This window comes from Abrus precatorius, unplaced genomic scaffold (genome assembly GCF_003935025.1).
Source record: "Abrus precatorius isolate BTA unplaced genomic scaffold, Abrus_2018 Scaffold6, whole genome shotgun sequence".
Classification (NCBI taxonomy): domain Eukaryota; kingdom Viridiplantae; phylum Streptophyta; class Magnoliopsida; order Fabales; family Fabaceae; genus Abrus; species Abrus precatorius.
This window is the reverse complement of record NW_020874406.1, coordinates 10,270,521-10,286,904: the sequence shown is the minus strand read 5'-3', so window position 1 is coordinate 10,286,904 and position 16,384 is coordinate 10,270,521. Positions and strand designations below refer to the sequence as shown.

Sequence of the window (16,384 nt, the reverse complement as noted above, 5' to 3'; positions counted from 1 at the left end):
TAATACTAACCCTGGAAGTCATAGTTGTTTACATGACTTTCTGGTTGCGACAATTTAAGTACGGTGTATAACAAATTTTAAAATGTGTCTAGTGAAGGAGGTGGAACTGAGTGCGTTGAATTCAAATAACAGAAACGTAAATGTTATTGGAAAGTAAAGTGTTGTGAAAATGTGTTACAAAGTGTTTTGTTAACGTTTCTGATTACGATTTTCACATTTGATAGTGAAAATAAGAACTACCCACCCGTCTTCTCTTAATCGGTAATCACGTCTATTGAGTATGAAGATACGCATGCATGAATCACCTTGAAAAAGCAAGCACACTCTAGGCTGTGATTGAGCAAATAAAACGGATATTAGTGCAGATTCCACGCTATTTAGAAAAAAACCACTGACACACAAAAAACTAAGGTAGTTTCTATTTTATGAAATGAAGAATTAAGCAAAAGCATTTTGCTGACTTCAGGAAGTAAATCCATGCCAAAACCACTAAATATTTGGTGACTCGGAGACGCGTTCCATTAATTTCTGAACATGTTCTTGCTCCTTAAACATCCTCTTGGACTGGAGCATTCGAACCAATAGCGGGAGGGTGTTGGGCTTGGGAGTAAATCCCCGCCAGACCATTTCCTCAAAGAATAAGCAAGCATGCTCAAGTTTTCCACTTTTACACGTACGATGTACCAAGAGAGTATAAGTTCCCAAATCAAGGCTGACATCATTTTTGAGCATGTGATCCAACAAAAACTTGATCAACTTCATTCTCTTCTTCTTGCAGCACATCTTGAGCAACGGATGATACGTCTCAACATTAGGCTTGCATGATCCATCTTCCATTTCCTTAAGCAACCTAAAAGCAGTCTCTTCTCGTGAGTATTCACAAGCAATATTAATCATAGTAGAGTATGTCAACACATCACGCACCACCCCTTGCTTGGGCATATCCTCAAACACTTCGCAAGCATCCCTTAACCTGCCGGCACTGCCAAGAATGAATATCAATGAGTTATAAAATGCAGTGTCGGGAACACAGCCATCACTCTTCATTTTATCATAAACCTGCAAAGCTTTAGTCAGTTGGCCTGCCTTCCCCAAAGCAAGCATCACAATGGTATAAGTCACAGCATTAGGGGTGCACCCATTTCCCCTCATCTCCTCTAAAACTTGATCCACCTTGCGGAAATCCTTCTCACGGCAATATGCTTCAATGAAACACGTATATGAGAAAACATCAGGGACAAACCCATGTTCCTTCATCTCCTCCATTGCTTTCTGGGCCTTGTCAAAGTTTCTAGCTTTGCACCACCCATGCATCAAAACATTGAAAGAATGAGAATTCAAAGGAACCCCACTCTTGAATTCCAAAAAAACACCGTGGGCACGCTCAACACTATTTCCTTTCACCAATGCATCCATCAGCACATTCAACGCTTCAGTGTCCTTCTTGACACCAAACTCCCCCATTCTGTGAAATGCTTCAATGGCTTCTTGATGCTTGCAAGCCTTAGCAAGCCTCCTCATTACGTTAGCCATAGTGTACAATGTCACATAGCCTTCAAGCTGTGCCATTTCCTCCACCAATTCCCACATAAGATCAAAATTATTGGACTTCCCCAAGATGTCAACCATCAAGTTGTACAGTTCAGGAGAATGCTGGTAACCTGTTTGAGCTTTGGCCCATTTGAAAAATCCGAAAGCTGGGACCCAGTCGTTGCTGAATCTCTTCAGAACCTGTTTCACCAAACTATTTGAAACCTTAAAACCGAGTCCATCAAGTGCTGGAGCAACTAACTCAGGAGAAGAGAACCGTTTCTTTAGAACCACGGTTATTGATTCGACATCTTCGACCTTGTTTTCCTTGAAAGTTTGTTTCACAACTATGGGCTTGGCACTGAGCATGTGGGTGTCGACCCAATAGGCAAGTGAAGGAATAACGAAGTCATCATCTGAGTTTGCCTTTCGAGGGGGTGGCTTGTCGGAGAAATTGACCCAAGGTGGGAGTTCCGGTGACTCTTGCGACTTAACAATGGTGCAGAAAGGGTTGCTGTAAAGGGAGCGATACGAGCCATTGACGGTGGTGATTGTTGGGGAAACACGGTGAACGAAGAGGTTGAGGAATCGGACCCTAGAGAGCATTTTTTGGGGGTACTCTGAATATGGAGAAGAGAGGTTTCAATGTGAGTCGGAAGGTTTACTTTGCACTCAAAACATAAGACCAAGTTTGTTCCGATAATGATGTCTAACCCCAATGATCAGTGGTGACTGATGAGCAGAATTTATTGAACATATTATTAAATTAAAATATACTATATAATTTTTGAAAAAAAATATTAAATATATAATTTTTAAAAATAAACATTTTTATTATCAATCTTAACTTGAAAAAAGTCTAATCAAATGTAGTTTTAAAATGGCGGTAATACTTATAAAAGTTTTATTTATTATTAGTCTTTAATAAAATAAAAAAATTGATTATTATGTAATAAATGCATTAAAAAATGTTAACCTATGTTCTTATAACACTAATTAAAAAATATTGAAACTATTATTAATACATTTTTATCCTAATTTTAATATTTTTTAATTTATTAACCTGTACTTTAAAATATTAGTATAAAAACATTATTAATTTTAAATATTGAGATTAAGTTTAGGTTTAAGTATATAAAAAGTATAATAAATATTTTTTAGTAAAATTTTATTATTATTAGATAGTTAAATTTAACTCTAAAAAGTTGATATTGATGTTTTTTTTATAAACATAAAATAAAATAAAAAAATTATTTTTAATAAAGATAATAATTAACAAAATTTTATTTAAGCAAAATTTTATCATTTTTAGTAATATTAATGTTAATATTTTTTTCACTGAATGCATATTTTGAAAATGATAAATACACATACACATTTTATAAAAAAAAAAAAAAATGGTTATCAAGAGGATACCACAAAGTCATATGTATATTAATAAGCAGTGACCGAACGAGACGTTTGAAGTAAGAGAAAAGCAAATTGGGGGGAACTGAGAGCATAGCTTGCTGAGGGTTTGCAGTGTGCACTTCGATGCAATCTGAGACTTTGTTCAACCGTTTCAATTAGGGTTTTTGTTTCATTCATTCGTTCACTCTTCTGAGATGGATATGTCATGTGATAATCAAATTAATGTCTCTTCTTCCCCAAATTCCCTTCATTCTGATCCCCCCATACTCATCAACCACCAAGGTAAACACGATACATCCCTTCAATTAAGATGTTAATGCTATCACTTCACTTCAATTAGTTACCTGTTAATAATATTTTGATTGATACGATATAAATGGATCGTTTTTACTTTTGAAGCATCTTATTTATCATTTTCTTTTTTTATGTTAATTATTAGTGAGATGTTAACTTTGCTTTATAAAGTTTTAATCTTGCGGCAATGTCAGTAACATGTATTTAACCTACCACAAGAATTGTTTTTGTTTTTTTTATTTTTATTTTTATTTTGTATTTTTTTCACATTGTTCAAAATCTTTATTTTGACAATTGCTTTCAAGTGTAACTGCTAAGAGAACACAGATGGAAGATTTTTCTTTTTTTCTTATCAATTTTGAAAATGGCATACCTTTGTGTCATTCTCTTTCAAGATTCTTAGCTCTTAACGTAACTCATTGGTGTTACCATTTTGACAAACTTCTTATCAATACTGTGGAGAACCTGTGTGTATCTTTCTTAATTTACCTGTTAATCTTAGGCTGCTTGGCATTTTTATGATTGTATGCAGATATACTCATCAGACGCGCACAAATGTATCAGGATTTCATGAAGCAGATTCCAGTTCCAAGCCACAGAGGCTCTGTGATTCCATTTACCTCATGGATGGGATTAGGCAGATCCATTAAGCAGTTATATGGGCAGCCTCTTCATTACCTCACAAATGTTCTCCTTAAGCAGTGGGATCAGTTGAGGATTGGCAGTGACGATGAATATAAGCCCTTGGACGACATAATTCATCCCTGCAAAGCTGAAGCCACCATCTGGCTCATTGAAGAAATCCATCGACAAACCTCCTCGTATTTTCATGTTGCTGAGCTGTGGAAGGTGGATCCAATGTTCAATAGTTTTGTTGATTACATATTCCCTACTTTTGAGCACACATCATGAAGCCATTTAGTTTAGAGGCTTTGACTGTATCTTGCAACTTGTTTCAGAGATGTTTTCCTTTAGGAATAAGCAAAATGGAACCACTTCCTTGATCCTGTCCTCCTTACTTTTCTGGTTTTGACTATTTTTCATTTTGTACATGGCTGCGTCTCAGTATTTGTCTCCCAGCTTGCTGAGATACGTGATATTCCCATCATGGTCAAAATCCTGGATTGAAAGATTTTTCAGTCACCCCAAACCTATCGAACAAAGGAAATCCACACTTCTTGCAGGCACAAGTGAGTTTGGAATGTTGTTTGGATAGTGTCAATCAAATTATGTTTAGATGTATAATTACTAGAAAAGATAAATTAAACGGGCATTTTTGTTAACACCTGTTAATCAAATTTTATTTAATAGAAAAGTAGCAAAATGTTGCTTTTGCATTGAGGAAATTAAAACCATATATGATACTAAACTTATTCTTGTTTCAAAATTTCAAATCTGCATGCGCATGATGTTCAATGTAAAATACATCTTGTCAACGAGAATTTGTATTCCCTAACGTGGTGGCCTTTGCTTTCTGCCAACGCTTCTGGGACATCTGTTATTTATTGTTCAGTTTTCTTCCCCCTTTGTATTGTTCAACATTTTACACATTATTTTACAATGGAGTTGAACAAAATCATATTTCCTTCTTGCACAATGTAAAACAAAAAGTAAGTCCTTTGGTTTCTGCCTGCTTTTATAATATCTTCCATTTATGAAAAATAGGAGCTCATTAGTAAATGTTTGACTTAGATTGCCAATGGTGAAGTTGTTTTGTAAACCAAAGGTGAGAAGTTGCTCTTAGTAAATCTATTACCAATAATCTCTACAAGAACAGAGTCCTTCCTTGAAAAAATGATACCTGTTATTATCTCTAACTGTAATTTCCCTATTGTATAGTTCTAACATGAATTTTGCAAATGAATGACAATCAGAACACATCCGAAGGTTTTTGACTACACGTAAGGGTGTACCTAGACCGGTAGAAATTAGTCCATAAGCCACAGCTAGTTTCTCACTGTGCCTGCTGAGCAACTGCTCCTTTCCCTGCTCATCAACATCAAGTAACACATTGGTTGTATCAGGAACATACCCTGCCTTGCTTAGCCTGCAGTTTATTTCATGTAGCATTAATCCAATCTGCGTGTTCTCTGCGTGTGATTCGTCACCTGAGGTGAACTCGTGAATCAATCCGTGAACCTCTATTGAGCTTGATCCAGGCACTTTCTGGACCCCTTTCTCCTTCATCTGCATCCTCACTCTTGCAGTCTTGCTACATCAGTCCATTTTTCAGCTGATGCATATATTGGATAACAGAACATGAATCCCAACTCTTTCAGGACCTAGTTGTGTTATCTTTTCAGCTGCATAATGTGCCAATTCAACATTTTTGTGTTTGCGACAAGCTGCTAGCAGAGATCCCCACATAACATCATTAGGTTCCATTGGCATGCTTTGTATGAGATCAAGAGCTTCTTCCAACAACCCAGCTCGACCAAGCAAATCAACCATACATCCATGGTGGACAATCCGAGGACTTATTCCATGGTTTTCTTCCATTGACCAAAAAAGTTGCCTCCCTTGGTCCACAGAGCCTCCATGGCTACATGCTGTCAATAGTGCCACAAAAACAACATCATCTGGTTTCACCTTTTGCTGGAGCATCTCTTTTCAAAGATCAATAGCACCTTTGGTATTTCCCTCCATTGCCATAACTCCGATGGCAGCAGTCCAGGCAGACACATCCCGTTTTTCCATTTTTTTGAAAACATGCGTAGCACTTGGGGCATCACCACACCTAGAAAACATATCAACCAAAGCTGTGCCAAGCTGCAGGTCAATGTGAATGTCATTTTTCTCAGTGTAAATATAGACCCACTTAGCAAGATCAAGAGCCCCTAAATATCCACAGGCAGAAGCAATCCCCACCATTGTCACTCCATCTCCTTCAATCCCCTGGTTTTGCATCTACCTGAATAGCTCAATGGCTTCCTCAAACATGCTCGCTCGAACCATTGCACCAATCAGAGTGTTCCAAGATACAAGATCCCTCTCCAGCATCTCATCAAAGATTCTCCAAGCTAATTCCACATCACCATCTCTAGCCAAACCTGCAATTAACGAATTCCAAGTCACCACCGTCTTGTTTAACATATGCTCAAAAACTTTGCATGCTGCTTCTCTTCTGCCGCATTTCATTTAAATGTCAATGATGACATTGGAAATGTTATCCCAACCTTGAAGTCCATTCCGCAAGACATAAGCATGGGCTGACTTCCCAACAGAAAGATCACCTAACTGAGCACAGGCTGCAATAGTAGATAGCATGGTAACCTTATCTGGTCGTGGTCCCTTTTGCAGCATCTCATCCAATATTAGTAGCACCTCACTGGCCTGCCCATGGTGTACATAATTTGACATGATAGTATTGTACATAACCAAATTCTTATCAGTACATTCATCAAAAATTCTCCTGGCAGCACATATATCCCCACATTTCATGTGCATATCAACCAGTGCATTCGCCATGAGTGTATTGAGTTTCACACCCAACTTGCTTACATAAGCACACACGTTTTTACCCAATTCAAAATCCTTCAACTTGGCACAAGCAGATATAACACAAACCATGGTCAACGGATTGGGTTCCACACCATCCTCAACCATCTCAAAGAACAGAGAAACAGCCTCCTTTGCCAAGTCCCTCCCAGCATAACCATTGATTAAACTGGTCCAAGACACAACATTTCTCTCAAGCATTCTGTCAAACACCTTTTTCCCCAAATCAACCCTGCCACATTCAGCATAGAAATGTATCAAAGAATTCCGAACAAAGATATTTTCCTCCAAACCCATCTTAACAACCGCCCCATGAACTTGAACACCCTCAGAAAACGCCAAAATCTTGGAGCATGCACTCACCAAAAAAGGGAACGTGAACTTGTCAGGCACAATGCCGCCCATCACCATCATCTGAACGTAAAGCAAGATTGCTTGGTCACCTAACCCAGCTGATGCATAACCTCTAATCAGACAATTATACATGAACAATGAAGCCACGGTTCCCTCGTTCTCCTCTATAGCATTGCGAGCATAGTCGAGGCTCTCATGGGTACCTATCTGGACACAAGCAGCTATAAGCTTGTTAAGGTCAACACCACGAGTTTTGTGACAGGCCTTTCTTCATCATGTCACAGTGTCTGCTTCAGCTCCTTCATGGATTTGCAGTTAACAAGTAACTTTGAAGATGAGCTTGTGGTAATGGGTTCCTTTTGGATTGGGGCGAGTGAAAGAATAGAAGATGGATGAAGGGTCGCAGCCATGGCCGTGACGGTATTTGGGTGTGTTGGAAGTGCAATTCAAAAGCAAAACGAATCAGTTAGCAGCATCACCGAATGTGTATGTCTTCTCCAGTTCCAACTCCAATCCAGTATAAAATAAGGATAACACATCTAACAAATTAATAAATTGTAAATTTTTATTTTAAAAAACATAATATTTAATATTATTAACATAATATTTTTTTTGATATCATATCATTTTTAATTAAATATTAATTTTTATTATGTACAACATGTTAAAAAACTTTTTTGTTAAAAAAAAAAAGGACAAATATGGGCCCATGATACCATGTTTTTATGAATCTAACAATATAAGGGAAAAAATATTTAATTGATAAAAATCCTATGTATCTAGTTAATTGATAAAAATTTAATCAATAAATATGATTTATAAATGTTATGGACTTAATTTGTTTATAAATATTATAGCAAAATGATGTGACATATAAATGTAAATTAGGATAATTAATTTAGGTAAATTATACAGTGTTATATAGAATGAGAGAGTATTTTATGTTGTCTTACATAATGAAATTAGTGATTTATTTGAAAAAAACATAAATATTTTTTAATTTTTAAGATATCAAAAAAATTACATCTCTTAACTTATAGTCTTAATTTAGAGAGAGAATATAATATATCATATTCCATTTTAGTAATAAGGACACATACTTTCAACACAAAATATGCATTTGAGCACAATCAAACACTCATTATAATTTATCATTCAAATGATTAATACTGGTAGCACAATTTCTGGAACCTATTGTGCTGAATTCCGACTCCCATTTGTTCCTCATGTCAAAAGAGTAGGGCACGCAGGGTTATGACTAACCCCTATATGTATGTAGAGCATATAAAGCACATAAAAATATGCACAATTAATTTAACACCATCAATTTTACTTATATATTTATAAAATCAGAAAATCCCAACCATTTTTTCCACCGAATTTTATATGATTGAATAACTTATACACGTTTCACATAATCATTTTGTCTACAAAATCTCGAGACTTTTCCCAATCAGAATTCACCGAGTCCTTCACAAAAAACAGAACTTGTCAGATTGAATTTCTCACAAAAGCAGACACACATCTTGTATAAACTAGGTATACAGAATAACGTTACTCTTGGTAGCCAGGCACAAGTAGTAGAAGGGGAAATTTTGATTAGACATTATAACCCATTTTCATGCACAAATGGAACCAGTTCTCAGTACTAAATACAATATCTTATGTAAGAAGCAAAAGATTAGCTCCTTTAGCCAAAAATTTAAAAAAAAAATGCAATTCCCTTCCTTTCTTTTCACAACCATCCTCGCCATCAGAAAAGGATGTTCAGCTGTAAACTGGCAAAACCATAAAATATCAATTGCCAGTTGCAGTGCTTCTTCATCTCATCTCTTCAACACAGAACATGAAGATCAAGAATTAGGGACCACGGGTTGGTGCAAAACAAAAGCAACCCGAAGCCTGATCTTCAGGTATCATTCCACCACCTTTGCTTGTATCAAGTGCCTCCAGCATTCTCACCACCTCCTCCATTTCTGGACGCTTGTTTGGATTTGCATCCCAACATTTGCGCATGATATTTGCCAAGGCGCTTGGACAGCACCTCGGAATTTCTGGTCGCAAATTCTGTGCAACAATACAAAAATTATGAAATTGAAATCCATGCATGTATCTTAGGCACTTTAAAAGTTAGGAAAACATGCCACGGTGTAATGTTTCCACAAATAATTCGTCACATGAACTTACCTGGCGAACAACTGCAGATGATACATCAGCAAAGCTTAGATCTGGATAAGGCATATCACAGCAATAAATTTCCCACAAGCAAATGCCAAAGCTATAGACATCACACCTCCTGTTGTAAGGCTTCCCATCCAGAACCTACAGATGTAATGCCAAGATTAAGGTTTGAATGTATGCATACAAATAGTAATAGAAACAACACCTTGCAAGTAACTTGTTATTTGCATCTTGCATATGTATTTGAAATCATTTAATATATCGTTGAATCAATCCCATGAAAACACCAACCTCAGGGGCCATGTATCCAAGGGTTCCAGTTTCACCCGTCATGTCACTTGGATTCATAGCTTCAACCCGAGCAACTCCAAAATCAGCTATTTTTAGATTCCGGTTGGCATCTAGTAACATATTCTCTGATTTCACATCGCGATGAACAATCTTCTTCGAATGCAGATAACTAAGACTGCATATTGGGAAAAACAAACAATTTATACTGGCAAAAGATATATTAGAATCTTGTAAGAGTACAAATGAAAAATATTGGACGTACCCCCTAGAGAGGTCCAAAGCCAGCTGAATCACAATCTTATAAGCAAGTTTCTTCCGCCTATTTCTGATCAAGTATTGCTTTAGTGTCCCACCAGAGAGAAACTCAACAAGAACACAACATGCTCTAGAAGGAAGGGTCTCTTCAGTCCCACTCGAAGAGTTTTTCGAGGGAATCTTAAGACTTGAAACACCCATTGAAGCTCCAATAAACTGTTGCAGAAATGAGTACAAGACATTTACTAATCTGAAAAAGTTAATTCATCAAAACAAAATTTCTGTGCAGAACAATTAATCTAATTCATATCCCCTGTGAAAGCATGCTGAAGAAAACGGTGGAGTTCCATGAATGTCATTATTAACAGCAATATATTATCTATAACAGCCACTTCTTTCTTCAACTCTGCTAACTATCTAGTAGCAGCCATTAATTTAAATAAATGAGATTGAAGACTATGAATTGTTACTTTTGTCACATTTGGATGCTCAAGTTTGTGCCAGACAGCAACCTCCTGCCTAAAAGATGCCCGTAAAGCAGCAGTTTCAGCAGCAGTGGCTACACCATCCTCACCCCAGTCCAACACTTTCACTAAAAAATTCAAGATGACAATACAGGAGTTACAGAAATCATCTCTTATTCCTCCCTAGTCTAAGAGACCCAAAAGGATAATAGAATTAGTATACTGCTAGATTCCCCATCCCATATTTATACCACACATTCTTAAAACATTTTTTGACATTAAGTGAATACAAGGATTAAATATTTTTGTTTGATAAAATCAAAAGAACTCCACTTATTTTAAAAATTCTATAAGCTTTAGTTTTATTAGCAAGAAGGATGAAGGCAGCCAACCAGCAAAGTGGCTTTAAAACACATGATTTCACCATTTAACTTCATTATTAAAAATCAGGTTGTGTCATTAGACCAACAGATAACCTCAAGGAGGAAAAAAATAGGCAAAACCCGCCTTATTCTCTTTGATAAATTCTCTTTTGCAAAAAGAGAAAAAAAACAGTTGCAACTCAAATCATTAGTTATTCTTATTCAACATTATGGCTAAGAGTGCCAAACTCTCAGCGTTGAATAACAGATTTCAATTTCTTATCACTCATTATTTTAAAAGGATAAAAAGAGCCAAACTAAAAGTGCATAACATGTATTTTGTATAAATAATTGAAATGCAAATACCTGCAACGTCTAGGTTATCATATGTACCCCTGTATACAGTACCATAGGCCCCATGAGCCACAACATACCGTAAATCCAATTTGGCCAGATCAATCTCCCACTCTTCTGTAGGCCTTTTTGTATCAAGGCTTCTCGACCAAACCCTGCTCAAGTGCTTTTCTAGCTGGGCGTCCAAACTCTTAAGATCAATTCTGTCAGCTCTGAAAATCATGTCTTTACTGCTCTGGTTTCCAACACCCTTCATCTTTGAATTTAAAGTTCCTTCTGCTTCCAATTCCATCTTTGGTGTCCTAACACCCTCGCCTTCAGAACCCATCTTCAACATTCACAACTTCAAATTCCAAGACGAATTTGGACAACCCTAAAGATGGTAAAATAATTATATTCAAAAGAGGATTCAATTCAGAAAACAAAAAGGTTTGAAAAATATGTTTGCTTGATAATAACTGATAGATAGGAGCAACATCCCTTCAAAATATATATTATATCCTGTTTAGAAAATTGACATTCCGTGATTCAAACAAACACAGAATTTTCTCTCTCCAACCATTTGTTTTATTGACTATCTTCACTTGAGAAAATAGTACCGGAATAAAGAAATGCATAGCTATCAGAAAATGACCCATTTCGCACTATTCGACGACCAAGACCAGTGAACCAGAAAAATCTTTGAAAAAAAAAAAAAAGTATATGCCAAAGCACAAACCTTGAAAGCAGCAACCACAAAACGGGCAGAAGAAGCATCAAGCGAACGAGAAAGACACACAAGCAAAAACAGATCAAGAATTAGCAAAATAAGGAAGAGAAGCCATAGCCGAAAAATTTGACTTTTTTTTTCCCAAAAAAAAAAAAAGTAGGTGCGTGAAGAGTGAATGAATGGATACCTTTCGAGGTATTCTAAGCTAAGAAAGAAAAGGGTTTGTTGGATTTTGTAATAAGAGAAAAGCAGAAGGTAAGCATTGCCGAGGTGGTCATCAGCAACTCTGAGATGCCAACAGGAATAGGATCCCAACAATGCATCCCTCAAATGAAACGTAAATTTGGTAAAGAAGCGATTTTGAAGGGGCAAAGGCAGAAAAAAACAAAACAAAACAAAACCAGCGGTAAAGATTGCAGAAAGAAGCGCGCGTGTTCCCTTAAATGGGGTGGAGGAGAGAGATTACAGAAAGACTCTTTCAAAATAAGGTGTAATTGAAAACTTGAAGCAAAATGCCAACAACCTTACCTCGTTTCACTTCTCCTATGTTTTTAAAATATACCGTTTGTCTGTTGACGACATGTCTTTTCGGTTAGAAAGGACACCTTGATTCCTAATCCTCATACACATGCAGTTTTTCTCTTAATTCTCGCCTCATTCCCCTTCTTTTTCTCCCAATACATCTAAACAAACAAGGACCAAATATATATATATATATACACTTAGTACATTGTTTTTATTACAATCACAAATTGTCGGTCACAAGTGATTTTTGTCGTTTTACTTGTTTCATGATGACGTTAATTGCAATAAATGGAATAAGGGTGCACATATAAAGAAAATAAGAATAAGAAGATAATAATAATAAGTGTATTCTGTTCTATTATAATAAACCAAATCTTATTATTATAGGGAAATTGTTTGCCTAAAGATTTTGTAAATATATTTGATCCATTTGTAAGTAGAAGAATTTATTTTATTAAAACTTTAATTTGATCTTTCTTTTATAAAAATTAATAATTTGATAATTTTAACTAAAATAAAATTAAAAGACTTAAATCACTATAATTAATTAATTAATTTAAATTACACATAATATGAATTAAAGAGGTCAAAAAGTAACTCTTAATTACTTACTTCATTTAATAAATAAGTAAAAAATAAATTATATTTTATTAATTTACTTATTAAATAATATTATATTTTTTATTATTGTGCAAAGTTAGATTTTAAATTTTATACATGATAAAATATCAAATAATTTTTAAAATTATATACTTGTTGAAAACGTATGAGCTAATTATAAAATTAATAAATTTAAACTAAGTTTTTTATTTAAAAAAATTATCTAACATTTAATAAAAATATAATTACAGTTGATATTTTATTAATTTATATAAATAATTATAGGAAAAATATATAAAATATTTAAATAAAAATATAAAATATTATAAATGTGAATAATTAAAATTGAGAGAACAAAATTGCACGTTTAGAAAGTTAGAGATATTAAATATGAATAATTAAAATTAAAATAATAAAAATTATATGTTTTAAAATTTTTAGAGATTAAATATAAATAATTAAAATTAAAAAAATTATATATATATATAATTATAGAAATTAAAAGCATAATTAAACTTTAAAAATAATCATAAAAATATTTCAATTACTTCTCAACATTTATTTATCAATAATTTCAATTCATTTTGAAATTAATCATCTCTCGCACTCCGAGATATTTTCAGAAATACTTCCTAACGTACTTACCACTTGTTAAGTAAAAATTAAATTTAATAATAATAATAATTTTTAATCATCAAAATATATAGTTAAATGATTTCAGTTTACATTGAAATATATATACAGTATAAAGAATTCATTTTTCAAGTAAAATAGACAGAACGTTGAAACGTTATTAGCATTTCATAATTAAATTAAATTGTTTGCGTTAAAATAAATTTTATAATCCACACTTATTTATTAACTAGTTTATATATTTAAATTTCTATACAAATATTTTATAATGATATTATAGTGTCAGAAATAGAAAATACAACAAAACACTCATATATAAATTAAATATATTTTTAAATCTATTATGAAGTCAAACTCTACAGTAATGTTGAATCTATTGGCATGCTTTGATGAATCTATTTTAACAAGTCAATATGGTTTAATTGTTGCCCATAAGAATAGAGTGCAATGTCAAGTAAATTTGGAAGAGTTTAAAAAGTTTATTAAAAAATATATTATTTTAATGAAATATTTTGTATAATTTATCATAGTAATATTTTTTTCTCACATCAAAGAGTCTTGTAGGCAATTTTAAAATAAAATATATTTTTTATTAAATATACTCTCATTCAAAAGCATCATATATATATATATATATATATATATATATATATATATATATATATATATATATAAACATGTAATAAAAAAGAAAAATTATTATTTATATAAGAATTTGTTTAATTTATTATTCAAACTTAAACCACTGAATATACAATTATATTATTACATCTCAAACCTCTTACCCAACTCAACTTTGATAGGTTAGATACACAATGCAATATTTGGGCATGAATAATTTAAGACAAACATACGCGCGTTCATTAGAATTAATTAATTTTAATGTGTAAATCAAAACTAAATAATTAATTTAGAAATATAAAAAATAACATAGGTATAATTTATATATATATATATATATATATATATGATGAGAAAATTAAGGTTATAGAATATATATATATATATATATATGATGAGAAAATTAAGGTTATAGAAAATGTGTACAATTGATTGAAAATAATTAAAAATTTAAATTAAAAATAATAAAAGCTAAAAGAAAAAAAATTCATATAAATAATATTATTAAAAAAAAACTCTCTTAATAAGAGTGCCAAAATAAATTGCATTTAATGGTTCAGGATCCGTGTTATTTAGGCTCGTCCCGATTCTCCGAACCTAATTTTTGACGAGTCCAAGTGAGTTATACTTGCAATGGATTAAGCTTGTTCTTCAGAAAAAACCTAGTCCTTTAGTTCTTTTTATATTTTTATTATTTTTTGTAGTTTTTTTAATAAACAAAAAATAAATAAAAAGTGAGATAAATATGTTTAATTTTTACTTAATTAAATGAGTAAAAATTAGAATAAAAATATTTACTACCATATTTATTTCTTAGAAAAAATAGTTTTATTTTTTAAAATATATTTTAATTGTATAACATATTATTTAAAATAAATAAGCATTATAAAAATACGAAAACTACCATAGTCTTCTCCCCCTTTGTTGCTCACATTTTTTCTGTCTTTCCACTTACTCTCAAACATCTAAATTATGAAAAACATATTTTCTCAAGTAAGCCCTTTTATTTTATTATATTTTATTCTTTGTTTATACTTAATTTGTATAGTTTTTAACTGTTTAATTAAATCTCTTACACTGAATTTTATTAATTAATCATTTTTTATTACGAGTGCTTGTGTTTTCCAAAGTGTGTATGAACTATGAATGAGCATTGCATGTCAATTTTGATTTTAGGTCGGCGGAGAATGGTCCAAAGGAAGAAGCTGTTTTCAGAATCTAGCAGAGTAGAGAACGTGACAACCGATAATATTCTGCCGATCAATTTTTTTAATCATAAAGAATATTATTATATGCCAAAAAACAAAGAATATTATTATTATTATTAAAAATAAATTTAGAATACAATTTAATTCACATATACAATTTTTCATTTATAATATATTTTTTCTTTTACTTAAATCATATCATTCTGTGCTTCTCCAATTTTCATAAATTAAAACAAATATACTTTTTCTTGCTTTTTATTAGCAGACGTTGGTTTTTCTTTTGGGCTCAAGCTTTTCTTAAACATGTTGGTTTAACTAAAGAGTTCATAGCTTCATATTAGGCCCATGTCCATTAAATTTGGCAGAGGTTTCATCAATGTTCATAAACATTCACCTACGTTTGTATGATGTAAGCCTAAAGTGGTCCATTATGATAAAGATGACCTTAATGCATTCAATGGCCCACTCCAATGCCACAAACATATATAGATAGATACGTCCCAAACTTGTTAAGCTCTTATGCATAAGGTGCCTTTGGGTATGGCTTTAATTTTGTCTTTATTTACTCATTTTTATAAATTGATATAAACTGAAAATTATTTATTTTGATAAATTATATATAAATCTTATTAAAATAAATTTAAAAATTGTAAAAATCTTTAACTATTTTCATCAAACTCTTTCAAATACACAGAAAATAAAAGGAAAAGGAAAAGGAAAAGGAAAAGCAGAACAGGACATTCAATGCTAGACGCAACATCGTCCCAATTAACGTTGAATGGTATTTTACATAGCTCAAAATGATTTGAATTTGAGGTGTAAAATGCAACGTTTTGTAACAAATTGAGAATGGATAAGGACAATTAAATACTGGTACTTTGTACTGTCATACATAGAAAAATATTGGATTCTAAAACAAATAAGAAAAGGAAACAGTATATCTGGGAAAGTTCGTGAGCAACGTGACATGTTGAAAAGGAAAAGACTCTAATAACATAAGGGTTTGTGCTCCACACATGCCACAGTCCACAGAGAACTGTTTCGTTAGAATTGTCCATATGTATGTTGTAACAACGTATTCTGACATTCTTTATT

At 32.9% G+C, this 16,384-nt stretch overlaps 3 protein-coding genes and 1 pseudogene across 5 annotated transcripts; 1 reads left to right on the top strand and 3 right to left on the bottom strand.

Moving 5' to 3' along the window:
- Positions 1–131: 131 nt before the first annotated feature.
- LOC113869517 (pentatricopeptide repeat-containing protein At3g22670, mitochondrial) lies at positions 132–2,261 on the bottom strand. Its single transcript, XM_027505874.1, has one exon. The coding sequence runs from the start codon at positions 2,134–2,136 to the stop codon at positions 490–492; it is 1,647 nt and encodes a 548-aa protein (XP_027361675.1). The 5' UTR covers positions 2,137–2,261; the 3' UTR covers positions 132–489.
- A 725-nt stretch (positions 2,262–2,986) lies between these two features.
- LOC113868737 (protein RDM1) lies at positions 2,987–4,175 on the top strand. The gene is made up of 2 exons (XM_027504585.1): positions 2,987–3,222; positions 3,767–4,175. Exons 1-2 carry the CDS (start codon positions 3,135–3,137, stop codon positions 4,144–4,146), a joined length of 468 nt encoding a protein of 155 aa, XP_027360386.1. The 5' UTR covers positions 2,987–3,134; the 3' UTR covers positions 4,147–4,175.
- Positions 4,176–4,986: 811 nt separating this feature from the next.
- LOC113870148 lies at positions 4,987–7,496 on the bottom strand (annotated as a pseudogene).
- Positions 7,497–8,668: 1,172 nt separating this feature from the next.
- LOC113868736 (serine/threonine-protein kinase STY13-like) lies at positions 8,669–12,228 on the bottom strand. Of its 3 annotated transcripts, none has more exons than XM_027504584.1 (7): positions 11,890–12,228; positions 11,006–11,336; positions 10,284–10,405; positions 9,821–10,029; positions 9,559–9,733; positions 9,274–9,408; positions 8,669–9,153 (listed from the first exon to the last, which is right to left on the bottom strand). In XM_027504584.1, the coding sequence occupies exons 2-7, from the start codon at positions 11,328–11,330 to the stop codon at positions 8,947–8,949; spliced, it is 1,173 nt and encodes a 390-aa protein (XP_027360385.1). In that variant the 5' UTR covers positions 11,331–11,336; positions 11,890–12,228; the 3' UTR covers positions 8,669–8,946. The 3 variants fall into 3 exon arrangements, with proteins under 3 accessions (XP_027360385.1, XP_027360383.1, XP_027360384.1); XM_027504582.1 differs by having other exon boundaries at positions 11,006–11,366; positions 11,712–12,181; XM_027504583.1 differs by having other exon boundaries at positions 11,006–11,366; positions 11,890–12,181.
- Positions 12,229–16,384: the final 4,156 nt, after the last annotated feature.